Source organism: Eubalaena glacialis, chromosome 2, assembly GCF_028564815.1.
Source record: "Eubalaena glacialis isolate mEubGla1 chromosome 2, mEubGla1.1.hap2.+ XY, whole genome shotgun sequence".
Taxonomy (NCBI): domain Eukaryota; kingdom Metazoa; phylum Chordata; class Mammalia; order Artiodactyla; family Balaenidae; genus Eubalaena; species Eubalaena glacialis.
Window position 1 is genome coordinate 163,301,500 of NC_083717.1, and position 12,539 is coordinate 163,314,038.

The 12,539-nt window shown below is 46.4% G+C and overlaps 1 protein-coding gene across 2 annotated transcripts in view; it reads left to right on the forward strand.

The window, feature by feature from the left end:
* Positions 1-1,248: 1,248 nt before the first annotated feature.
* SMOC1 (SPARC related modular calcium binding 1) overlaps positions 1,249-12,539 on the forward strand; it is a 148,403-nt gene continuing 137,112 nt past the window's right edge. For both annotated transcript variants that reach the window (XM_061182698.1, XM_061182699.1), the window contains exon 1: positions 1,249-1,347. In XM_061182698.1, the coding sequence (XP_061038681.1) occupies positions 1,249-1,347 (99 nt within the window). The remainder of the gene's footprint in view (positions 1,348-12,539) is intronic.

Genomic DNA, 12,539 nt, shown 5'->3' on the forward strand with positions numbered 1-12,539 from the left:
TCTGTGACCATTCCCAAGATGAACACCTGGGGACTGCCCTGGGCAGAGCCTTCCAACATCCTACGGGCACTCAGGAGGGGTCTCCCTCCCTCCCCTGACCCATCTCTGGGGTCTTTGCATCCACAGACTACTACTCCTACCAATGCTTTTTCCTCTCTCTCCCCCCACCAGGAAACCAGCTCCCCTCTAACCTCTCCTCCCAGGGCTCCTAGGCCACAGAGAGGCTGCCTTTTGGCCCTCCAGTTCCAGGCAGGGAGCCAGGACGCTTGGGTTCTAATCCCAGATCCACCACAGGGCCACGGGTCGGCATCATCCCATACCCACAGGGCCCCCCCCCCAGCAAGGAGATGCCCAGCACGTGCTTTCTCTCTCTTCTCGACACTGCTCCTGGGGCAGCCGCTGTAGGACTTAGTGTGTCACCCACTGAAAGCTTGTTTGCAAGCAGCGAATGCGCCTAATCCCCACTCCCAACACCGGTCACAGCCAGCGCTCTGTGCAGATGACCTGGCGACTTCCCAGTTGTTCTTGGTGTTGATGCAGCCAGGAGGCAGATTTCTGAACCCCTCTGCGCCTAGCACCCTCATCTGAAAAAACGAGGCTAGGAGTGTTTTCCCTGCCTATTTCATCCGGCTGTTGTGACAAGTCACGTACTCGTGCTGAAAACTGTACATGCTTACGGTGTTATCATTAGCCGGGCGGGCATTCTGGTAGGTTCAGGCTGCTGGAGCTCTCGGAGCCTTCACCAGACCCAAGGGCCAAGAGAAAGTGCCTCTTTATCCCGCTCTCTCCTGGAGCCCACTTCGGCCAAGCCACCGAGAGTCGTTCCTCAGTGGGGACGACCGCGAGCCGCCCCTCTTTCCTCTCTCCCATTGGCTTTCACCTGCCAGAGGGGCGGCTGCCACGGGCCTCTCGGCCCGTCAGTCAGGGCCGCCGGGCTCCGCCCCACCCCTCCCGGGGGTTTATAACGGGAATTCCCATGGCCCAGCTCTGGCATCCAACCTGCTGCCGCCGCGGCCCGGCCGAGCGGAGAGCACCGCACGCAGAGCACACGCTCGCGCTCAGCTCCCCTCCGGGGCGGTTCATGAGCGCGCGCTCCGACCGCAGCCTCTGCGAGCCCGCGCCGCACCGCCGCGGCCCGCCGTCGCCAGGGCCCCCCGGGGGAAGGAAGGCAGGAAGACCGGCGCGGCCGTGCGCCCCGTGGAGCCCGCCACCCCCGCCCGCAGCCGGCTGCCCGGCCCGCCTGGCACCATGCTGCCCGCGCGCTGCGCCCGCCTGCTCGCGCCCCACTTGCTGCTCGTGCTGGTGCAGCTGTCCCCGGCTCGCGGCCACCGCACCACGGGCCCCAGGGTAAGTGCGCCCCCAGCCGCGCGCCCACCTGCGGAAGGAGACCCAGGTCGCTGACCCTTCTCCTGGTGGTGTGTAGGGGGGAGGTGGCAGAGAGGGGGAAGGGAGGCGTCAGACCTCGTCCGCCTGCTTACCTACTACCCAGTCCCCCGCGGGCTTCTCGGCGAAGCTGCTGAAATAAAAATTTCTCCCATTGTTCCCCCCGCCCCCCCCACCCATTCTTTCTTGCAGCACCGATTCTGCCTGCTCCCTCCTCCCCTCCTCCCCCGCTGTCACTGGTGCGTTCTCTTTCCTAGTCTCTTCTCCCAGGGCATTTTGCTCCAAGACCCTTAGAGGTGCCTTCCGCCTCCGAGGTGCCTCCTGCTGCTTGCGGTCCCGGGGCGCTGGTGCTCTTGGCAGGCGGCGGTGGGGGGCAGCTCTGCCTCCAGGGTTTTAGGTTACCTGAGAGCCACACAAGGACCTTGTGTTGTTGCTGTTTTAAAAAGCGATCGCTGCTCGTAAAACCCACAGCAGATAATTTTAACGCTCCCTCCCGCTAGGCACAGCCGCGGAGGAGGGGTAGAGGTGGAGGCTGGGGAGAGCTGGTGGAGAGAAGCTGGCAGTGTTCAAGGGTCTCTTCCCCCGCGTTCGGGCGCGGGAGGTTGAACTACTTGTTGAACCTTGGTCTGATTGGAGTTCCTGAACGATGTGAAACGTGCCAATTCTGTGCACAGGACAGGCTGTTCAGGGCATTATAAAACCTCCCGGAACCGACAGCATTGTGTGCATTGCTGGGCTAGATTATTGCTCCCATGCGCCCAATTGGTCTAATGAAGGTTTCCACTGCCTTAAAGAGTGTCCTCTGAAACCACTTAGGTGTTCATTTGATCAAACTTATCCAGACAATCTCTGGCAGAGGATTAACTTATGTCAGGGCAGTTGTCTATCAAGATAGCTGCTTGCCTCCGCCAGGCAGTGGGAGAGTCCATGTGAAAGTAGCTGGGATCTTTGTGAAAAGGTTGGCTCCTTAACCAACTCATGCTTTCCTGGATATCGTTCGGCCTAGCCTGTTGCCACCTGCTCAGATTGCAGGTTCTTTATTCATAGCTCTTGCTACCATGAGAGTCATCTTTATAGCTGTCGTGTGTGTGGGAAAAGCCTTGCAAAGCTTGACGAGCCGTAATGACTGCCCAGATGCTGGCTGATTACATCCGAGCCCGGCTATCACTGTGAGATCAGATTTGCAGCCACTTAGGAAAGAAAAGTGTTTGTCCCCGTGTTGGGCCGGTCCTTGCTTTTATGACCAGATGTGCAACAGCAGCAGTTAAAGTGCGGCCGATTAGATCCAGGGCGTGTCATAAATCCTCGACAGCAGGCATTCCCAAAGCTGGGGCAAGTCAGGGCTCCAGGAGTGACTTTTATGGATGCAGATGAGCATGCCTTTTAAATGAAGCTGCTTGGTTTGATATTAGGACTCACAGCTCTTAAACTCTGAGGTCAGGAGAGCCACGGCGTTCCCTTCAATAATTAGGAACAGTCAAGACAAGAGACGCAGACCAGAGCACCCCAACTGAAATCTGGATGCCCGCCCACGTGAGAGGCCCGGAGACAAATGGTGGGGGGCTCATTTGCTGCCGGGCGGGTCTAGCGTCTCCAGCCATATGGCTCTCCTTCCTTGCCTCCTGAATCTGGAGGAAGCAGCTCTTAGGGGAAAGCTAGGGACTTCAGGGGAAAATAGAGACATTGGTTAGTTTTCCCTCCAGCTTCTTTAGTTTATTAATTTGACAGAAATGGTGGAACACAAACAGGAACTGTAAATAGGCTTGTGTGTCCCAGCTGCATTTTCTCTCTCTCTCTCCTTTCCTCTGTCTTTCACACACACACACACACACACACACACACACACTTAGAAAGTACCAAGAGGAAGCTACTGTCTTGAGCGTGTGGTTACCTGGATGCATTTATAGGCCCCATTGAAAGCCACCGCTTATGAATTCTTGAGCTCGGCACTTTCCATGATCACTTATGTTTATAAGAACAAGAAGATGGGTCTTTTTAGTGTCATTTTGCAAGTGAGACTTAGGGAGGCTAAAAAGCCTTGCTTGAAACACTCATGGTGCATCCATAGCGGTGGGAGCCAAATCCCAGCTTATATGGATGTGCAGGTCGTGTGCTTTCCATACCACCAAGAAGCTGCAGGGAGTGTTCGTCCAACTAGTCATGCCGTTCCTGTTAAATGGGCATCAGGCGAGTCTGTAAGAAAGCATTATTGATGATATTTTTGGGTGTCTGTATCACTAAAGGGTGATGTCTTTGAGTTTCAACCTCTTCCAGAAGACTGCAGTTCTCTTCTGTGTCTTCTTGGCGGCCTCAGAAATGTGGCCCTGGTTGTGAATGGCAGTGTCATAGGAGGAACAGAAACATCTGGCTGTTGCAGTATTCCCTTGGGCATCCCTGGGTCTCTTCTGCTAATCTTTTGAGTGACAGAGGCTTAAAGATTGGCATCTTTTCCAGCTGGCTTTCTAGGAAACCGAGAGCATGCCCTTTCGGTTTAACTTTATCTGGCTCACTAATTGAGCTCCCCCGAGGCCTAGACCCCAATCCTTGCCCTCTTATTTGTTTCCTGCCTTCATAAAATGCCTGACATTTGTTTGACTCTGGAAACCAGCAGCTATCAAGTATCAGATTGGAGGCTATTATGTAGGAAGCACCTGATTTCTTGGCCTCTCAGCTCTGAGCAGCCGTGTGGCTACCTGGGATGCTGGTCAGGAGCCTTTTAATTATGGAGGAGACAGCCATTTCTTTAATCCTGCACACTTTACTGAAAATGTTTCTGGGGAGGATTGAATGGGGGAGGGGCTCTGCCAGGCTGATGGAGTCCGACTGACGGCTGTCTTTGTCTAAACCTCTGTCTGCCCTGCAGACTGGGACCTGGGTGAGGGCAGGAATCGTGCCCGTCTTGTCCATCGGTGTATCCCCAGAGCTCAGCACAGGGCCTGGCACTTGTGAAATGAACAAATAAATGCAGATAATGCATGTTTAACAGTGATTCACAGGTTCCACCTTCTTGGTGCAGGACTGGAGGCAGGAAATAGATTTAAGAAGTTTGAGAAATAGGAGAAAAGGCCAAGAAGTCTAAGAAATTTTATTTCTTAATTGTTTTAGCTACATTCTTTATCTGTCCTCTCTCTTCTCACATACTTGATTCATCCTTTAAAACCTAGTTCTAGCATCACTCTCTGGGAACTTTCCTGCAAAACAGCCTTTTGGTTAGAATCGATCACTCTCACCTTTGTACAACTTCGGTATCTCTTTCACTTGTCTTCCAGCTTTTGCTAATTCTTCTACAGTGAGCATCTTGAGATCAGACCAGCATCTTCATCTTCTCAGCTCTAACTTGCCCCTTCGGCACTCCACGCATAATTCTGTCTTGTTAAATGAACAAGCTCACAACCTCTTGAGGGCAGAATAGAGATGTTATTTGTCAGTGTGCTGGTCACACTGCAAAGTGTTCTGTAAATATTTATTGAAATGAATTCGACTGTACTGTGATGTCCATGCGGACTCCCTGCTCTCATTTAAATGTGAAATTGGTTACTTAACAGACTATTTTTTTCCCCCATTTTAGGCTTTTGTTCCTTGTTTAAAAATAAGCATGTGGGGTGGTTATAGGAGGCGTGGGGGAGGAGAGACTGAGCAAGCAGACTTGGATGGGGGAACAGGCTTTGGCTCCACCTAAACCCTTTTTAAAAAATCTTGCATTTGCCAAATGTGAAGCAGCTTGTAGACCATTCCCTTCTATTTGACTAACCTGTCTCAGTGTCTGGACCAGGGTGGGTCCTTGTGTCTGCAGAGATGCCTTTCTTATTATCTGTGTTCAGGACAGAAACCTTTTTTTTCCACATGGGGGTTTTAGCTGAGAGGCTACTCAAGGTGTTAGGCCAAGAATTTGATTTAAATATTTTGATAGAGCTGACATGTGAAATTTAAAGAAATAAAACTGAAGAAGACAGGAAGAGGAAACAATCATCTTAGAAACTCTAGGAAATTCAATCAAATGGAAAACACTTTGATATTATCTCATTATCTCCTAAAGTTGAACGTTCACATTTTTTTTTTTTTGGTCGCCCCTCTTGGCTTGTGGGACCTTAGTTCCCTGACCAGGGATCGAACCTGAGCTCTTGGCAGAGAAAGCACGGAGTCTTAACCACTGGACCGCCAGGAAATTCCCCGAACAGTCACATTTCTTACAGCCCAGGGATTCCACTCCTAGGTGTATGTGCCCAAGAGAAACTCATGTCCAGAAGGAGACATATGCAACCGTGTTCACGCTATCACAAGCCTGGAAAGAGCCCAAATACCCATCAGTTGGAGGGTAGATGAATAAATTGTGATGTATTCACACAATGGAGAATTATAGTCAGTCAAAACAAATGAACAACAGTGACATGCAGAAATATGGACGCATCTGGGTAATATGATATTAAGTAAAAGAAATGCACTGAAAGATGCAGCGTGACATCTTTTATAAATTTATAAATAGCTAAAATTAAATAAAAGCACTTTTAGGAATACATATAGCTGCAAGAAAACTATATGAAAAGAAAAACAAGGTACACAGGATCGGGGGAGGTTAGGGTGAAGCAGAGGGATGGATTGGCCAGGAAAATCATATGGTTAGTGTAAGTTAGTATCAATACTTTACCTTTTTTTTTGGGGGGGGGGTGAGTTTGAAAGTATTTGTCCATTGGTAAAGATCAATAGCTTATTTAATAAAAAATAAGAGTGGTTCCTGCTTAGACCAATGTTGAGTGTGTCACGAACCAAAGATTATGTTTAATTCCATTCTTTGCACCTGAGGTCAGGCAAACACAAATTCCCTTTGTAGAGACTCCTTTCTTGCCTCCCTGTGCTCCCTCCTCCCCCTTTCCAGATGTGCATCTTAGAAAATACCACGTTGGGGAGTGATGATTGGTTTTTCTTTGAATTCTTGGCTGGTTAGACCAGGGGCCCCAACCCCCGGGCGGAGGAGGACTGGTAGGGGTCCTTGGCCTGTTAGGAACCTGGCCGCACAGCGGGAGGTGAGCGGCGAGCGAGCGAGTGAAGCTTATCTGCCACTCCCCCTTGCTCCCCATCGCTCGCCTTACCGCCTGACCCATCCCCGCCCCCCATCCGTCCGTGGAAAAATTGTCTTCCACGAAACCTGTCCCTGGTCCCAAAAAGGTTGGGGACCGCTGGGTTATACCCAGAGCCGGCCCAGGCTCCGGCGTAAATGTCTACATCAGCTGGCCAATGAGCTCATTTGTAAAGCTGAGCCCGTGGTAGGCAGTCTTCTCTCTCCCTTGCTCAGGGGGATCAACCCTGTACATCTGAGTCCCCAGCCCTGCAGAGTAGAAAAGTTCACCAGCTGACACTTGGGCCAGAAGGCTTATTTGCCAGCGGGGGTGGGGGAGGCGTGTTTCGGGCTGATCCCTGCCTTCATTCCAACCTCCTCCCTCGCCTGCCTTGGCAGAGGCTGGGGAGGGGAGCATGGCCCCGCTTAGCAGGTACAGGGCACCCTTTCTCTCCCGACCACATAGAGATCTATTGTTTAAGCAGCCAAGTTCCTGGCATTGCTGGGGGGCGGGGGGGATGTCCACGTGGAGGGCCCCTTCCTCCTGAGCTTGTCACCGCGGAGCAGTTTGGGAGAGGACAAGGGTTAAGCTGCGGATGGGAAATCGATCGGAGCTGCTTGTGAGGCATGCCAAACAGGGTTAGCATTGTACATATGTGCCGTGCAGGAGCCCTGAGTCACTGAGGGGATAGGAGAACTGGATCTCCACCGACACACCCAACGGCCTCACAGAGACGCCAAAGCGACATAGGTCAGTATAGCAATTAACTGGATTTCCTTCTGCACCTGACGTCATTCTAAACTCAATTGCTAGATCACAAATTAATCTTACCTTTGGCAGACATCTAAGCATGTTAGGTGTGGAGCTCTGTGTACTTCCCAGCCGTTGCCTCGATTGATTTCGGCCTCCTTTTTCTGGAGCCAAAGCAGGGCAGCCTCTACAAAGCAGGAAAGGCCACTCAGAAGAGCTGGAGTCTCAGAAGAGCCCCTGTCACCATCACGGAGGACCAGGACGGAGCCAGGTTCTGGGAGATAGTGTGTCAGGTGCTTTGAAACCTGACAAATACTCTGCAAATGTGAGCGACTGTGCCCCTTCCCCTTAAAAACCACTTCTCACTGCAGCATTGATCTGATTCCATTAGATAAGGGCCAAATGTTTTTGTTTGTTTGTTTGTTTGTTTTAAAGTATTGGCAGTGGAGAAAAACTGGACCCACTTCCCAGAATGGTTCATTTTTAGGACTAGATAGCATCTCTAAGACAGCGCTGGGAGTTAAAAATATTTTGGGGGCATATTTATCATGCATCTCTTCTTGAAAAATTCTGCAAAGCCCCAGGAGAGAGGACACAAAAGTAGTAACAAGTAAGAGGGAGAGGTGGGCAGTGTTATAAAAGGACATCGAGCCTGCTTTCAGGTGCATAGTGCCCCTGACTGGCTCAAAAACAACGACTCCAACGACTCCCCTTCGTCAGTGGTGCTGTCCGATAGACCATTTTGCTAGGATGGAATTGTTCTACATCTGCACTGTCCAATATTAGACACATGTGGCTATTGAAGGGTTTTTTGTGGGTTTGTTTGTTTGTTTTTGTGGGGTTTTTTGCTATTGAATTTTAAATGTGGTAAGTAAAACTGAGGAACTGACTTTTAAACTTAATTTGATTTCAATTAAGTGTAAATGTTAATAGCCATGTGTGGCTAGTGGCTGTCATACTGGACAGTGTCGGTCTCTCACCGAGGTGCCCAGCCTTACCTCTCACTGCATATCCCCACCCTCATGTGCCCCAGACTTCGGTTGCACTGAACCGCATTGCATTTCCTGACCTCTCCTTCCCTCCTCATCTCTGTCTGTCAGAATCCCGCTCATCATTCAAAAGCCTCCACACAGGCCTCCCAGCCTCGCCCCAGGAAGGGTTCTCTCACCCACTGTGCTTTGCTTACCCCTGGGGCAGTGCATATCCCCATCTGCCCTGTATTCTAGCTGACCGTAGAGGGAGGGTAGTGGGGCAGCCTCAGCACAGGCTTCGGAGGTAGGCAGACCCAAGATTGAGTCTGGCTCTGCCACTGTGAGCCTGGGTTAGTAACTTAACCTGTTGGGTCCTTGGTTCCCTAGTTTGTCCAATGGAAGGCATAGCATCTATGTTCCAGGGTGGTGGGAGGATGAGGTGGGAAGTCTTAGCTTCCTATTCCAATTCCTACTCCTATACCTATTCCTGTTGTAACACATAGTACAAACCTAGTGGCTTAAGCAACACAAATTTTTGGAGGTCTGAAGCCTGACACAGGTCCCACTGGGTTAAATAATCAGCAGAGCTGAGTTCCCTTCTGGAGGCTCCAGGGGAGAATCCATTTTTGTGCCTCTTCCAGCTTCTAGAAACTGCCTGCATGCCTTGGCTTGTAGCCCCTTTTTACCTTCAAAGCCAGCAATAGCTGGTCAAGTCTTTTTCATGCTGCCATCTCTCTGGTTCTGACTCTTCTGCTTCCCTCTTCTTCACTTAAGGACCTTGTGATTTCTGACACTTGGGCCACCAGGAGAGCCCAGACTGTTCTCCTTATTTTAAGGTCAGCTGATTAGCAACCTTAATTCCTCCTTGCCATATACTGTAGCACTATTAGGATTAGGACATGGGCATCTTTCGGGGGGCCATTATTTTGCCTACCACATTCATTAAGGGTCTGTTATAGTGCCTGGCTCATAGAGGGTGCTTGATAAGTGGGGGCCATTATTATGACCTTCATCTATGAGTTTCTTTCGTTTTAGCATGGGAGTCTTGCGATGGTGGTGTTGCTTTATTTTCTTTATAGACTCCATCCTGTTCAAGAACAGGTGCTTAGTAAATATTTATTGAATAACAGAATTTTTGATAAATGTAGATTATTTCTTTCCTTGTAAAGAAATATGACACAGTAAAAAGAAGTAAAATGCAACCCCAAATACATAATCCCCTTTGTGCAAAAAAAAAAAAAAAAAAAGTTGGCTTATGATTTTTTACAGAACTAGAACAAAAAATCTTAAAATTTGTATGGAGACCCAAAAGACCCCAAATAGCCAAAGTAGTCTTGAGGGAAAAAAACGGAGCTGGAGGAATCAGACTCCCTGACTTCAGACTATACTACAAAGCTACAGTAATCAAGACAATATGGTACTGGCACAAAAACAGAAACGTAGATCAATGGAACAAGATAGAAAGGCCAGAGATAAACCCATGCACCTATGGTCAACGAATCTATGACAAAGGAGGCAAGGATATACAATGGAGAAAAGACAGTCTCTTCAATAAGTGGTGCTGGGAAAACTGGACGGCTACATGTAAAAGAATGAAATTAGAACACTCCCTAACACCATACACAAAAATAAACTCAAAATGGATTAGAGACCTAAATGTAAGACCAGACACTATAAAACTCTTAGAGGAAAACATAGGAAGAACACTCTTTGACATAAATCACAGCAAGATCTTTTTTGATCCACCTCCTAGAGTAATGGTAATGAACACAAAAATAAACAAATGGGACCTAATGAAACTTAAAAGTTTTTGCACAGCAAAGGAAACCATAAACAAGACGAAAAGACAACCCTCAGAATGGGAGAAAATATTTGCAAACTAATAAATGGACAAAGGATTAATCTCCAAAATATATAAACAGCTCATGCAGCTCAATATTAAAAAAACAAACAACCCAATCGAAAAATGGGCAGAAGACCTAAATAGACATTTCTCCAAAGAAGACGTACAGATGGCCAAGAAGCACGTGAAAAGCTGCTCAACATCACTAATTATTAGAGAAATGTAAATCAAAACTACAATGAGCTATCACCTCACACCAGTTAGAATGGGCATCATCAGAAAATCTACAAACAACAAATGCTGGAGAGAGTGTGGAGAAAAGGGAACCCTCTTGCACTGTTGGTGGGAATGTAAATTGTTACAGCCACTATGGAGAACCGTATGGAGGTTCCTTAAAAAACTAAAAATAGAATTACCATATGACCCAGCAATCCCACTACTGGGCATATACCCAGAGAAAACCATAATTCAAAAAGACACATGTACCCCAATGTTCATTGCAGCACTATTTACAATAGCCAGGTCATGGAAGCAACCTAAATGCCCATTGACAGACGAATGGATAAAGAAGAGTGGTACATATATACAATGGAATATTACTCAACCATAAAAAGGTACGAAACTGGGTCATTTGTTGAGACGTGGATGGATCTAGAGACTGTCATACAGAGTGAAGTAAGTCAGAAAGAGAAAAACAAATATCATATATTAACGCATATATGTGGAACCTAGAAAAATGGTACAGATGAACTGGTTTGCAGGGCAGAAATTGAAACACAGATGTAGAGAACAAACGTATGGACACCAAGAGGGGGAAGTGGCGGAGGGTTGGAGGTGGTGGTGTGATGAATTGGGCAATTGGGATTGACATGTATACACTGATGTGTATAAAATTGATGACTAATAAGAACCTGCTGTATAAAAAAATAAATAAAATTAAATTAAAAAATTAAAAAAAACCTAGTACTAAACTTTCTTTGGGTTATTTGTATGGAAATATGTTAATATAAATGTTTCAGACATTACATGAAATTCCTAAAAATCTTATATGTTCTAGTATAATGTTATAAGTCATAATTCTAGTTATTATTTTAAAATGTATATCTCAGAAATAACTAAATTTCTTGTCTATTGCATTATTATGAACTTTCATCAAATCTTTAACCGTGGTCATTTTTAAGTCTTTCGTCATTTACAGACAGTTCTGGGTGTACTCTGATGCTTTTGCAAAAATGTTCCTATAAAAGGGTTTCATCTTCAAGGAATTCATGGGAAAGACTCTGACAAGTACAGGTTTCTGGTAACTGACTATACTGCTGAACTGAATGAATAAGCATTTTCAGAACTCTAATGGAAAGCTGATGAATTCATAAAAGTGCTAACAAAAGATCAAGATGAAAAAAAATTAATTACATGGGACTGAGTGAACTGATGAGGATGATTATAATTTTTGTGACTTTCTGTTTGAATAAAAAAAAAATTGATGACTAATAAGAACCTGCTGTATAAAAAAATAAATAAAATAAAATTCAAAAAAAAATGGCTTATGTATAGAAAAATTATGTGGATTATATGTCATGCTGTTAATGGTGGTCATCAGGGGATATTCCATTTCTATGCGATGTGTCTTAGTAATTATTAAAATAATTTTGTTTACAATGAGCATATTTTAATCTTAGAGGAAAATAATGAAGATTAAAACATGCATGATTTAAAGAAATCCCCAAAGCTGTCTCAGTCCAGCCCAATCCCCATCTACATCAGACACAGCCAGCTCGTGTTCATGTTGGGTTGATTTTTAGGGTTAGTAACTATTAGTACCAGGCCTCCGACTCCATTTCTGCATGCTTTGAACTCGGTCTGCTTTAAAGGAGAGTTTTCAATTAACCTCAGCAGGATGTAACTGTAAAAAATGCATTTATTGATGCTGGTGGGAATATAAATTACTCCAATCACTTTGTAGAATTACAGTTGAAGTTGCACACACTCTCTGAGCTTGTAATTCCACTCCGGCATATACCCTAGAGAAACGCGCTGAAATGTATACTAAGAGACATGTTTAAGCATGTTCACAGCAGCAATTTTTGGTAGTAGCAAACATTGTAAACCAGCTAACTGTCCATCAACAGGAGATGAGAAATAGAAATTTTGGTATATTATACAGTGCTGAAACTGACTAATATAAAGCACCACTCATTATTATGGATCAATTTCATAATCAAAATGCGGGGTGAAAAAAGGCAAATTGTAGAATACATATGTTATGCTGCTATTTATATGAAGGATGAAAGCATGTGACAACTATATGTATTTTATTTAGAGGTGCAAACGTATGTGAAAAATGTATGAAAATTAAGGGCAATGATAACTCTGAAGCTCAGGTTATAGTGGTTACCTAGGGTGCGAGGGCAGGAGGGAGAGAAACATTGGTTGGTAATGTTTTATGTTTTTAAAATGGAAGGTGAGTACATAGATATTTAAATTCCTTTTTGTATGTATTACATAATACATCATAAAATTTTCCATAAAAGATAAAAA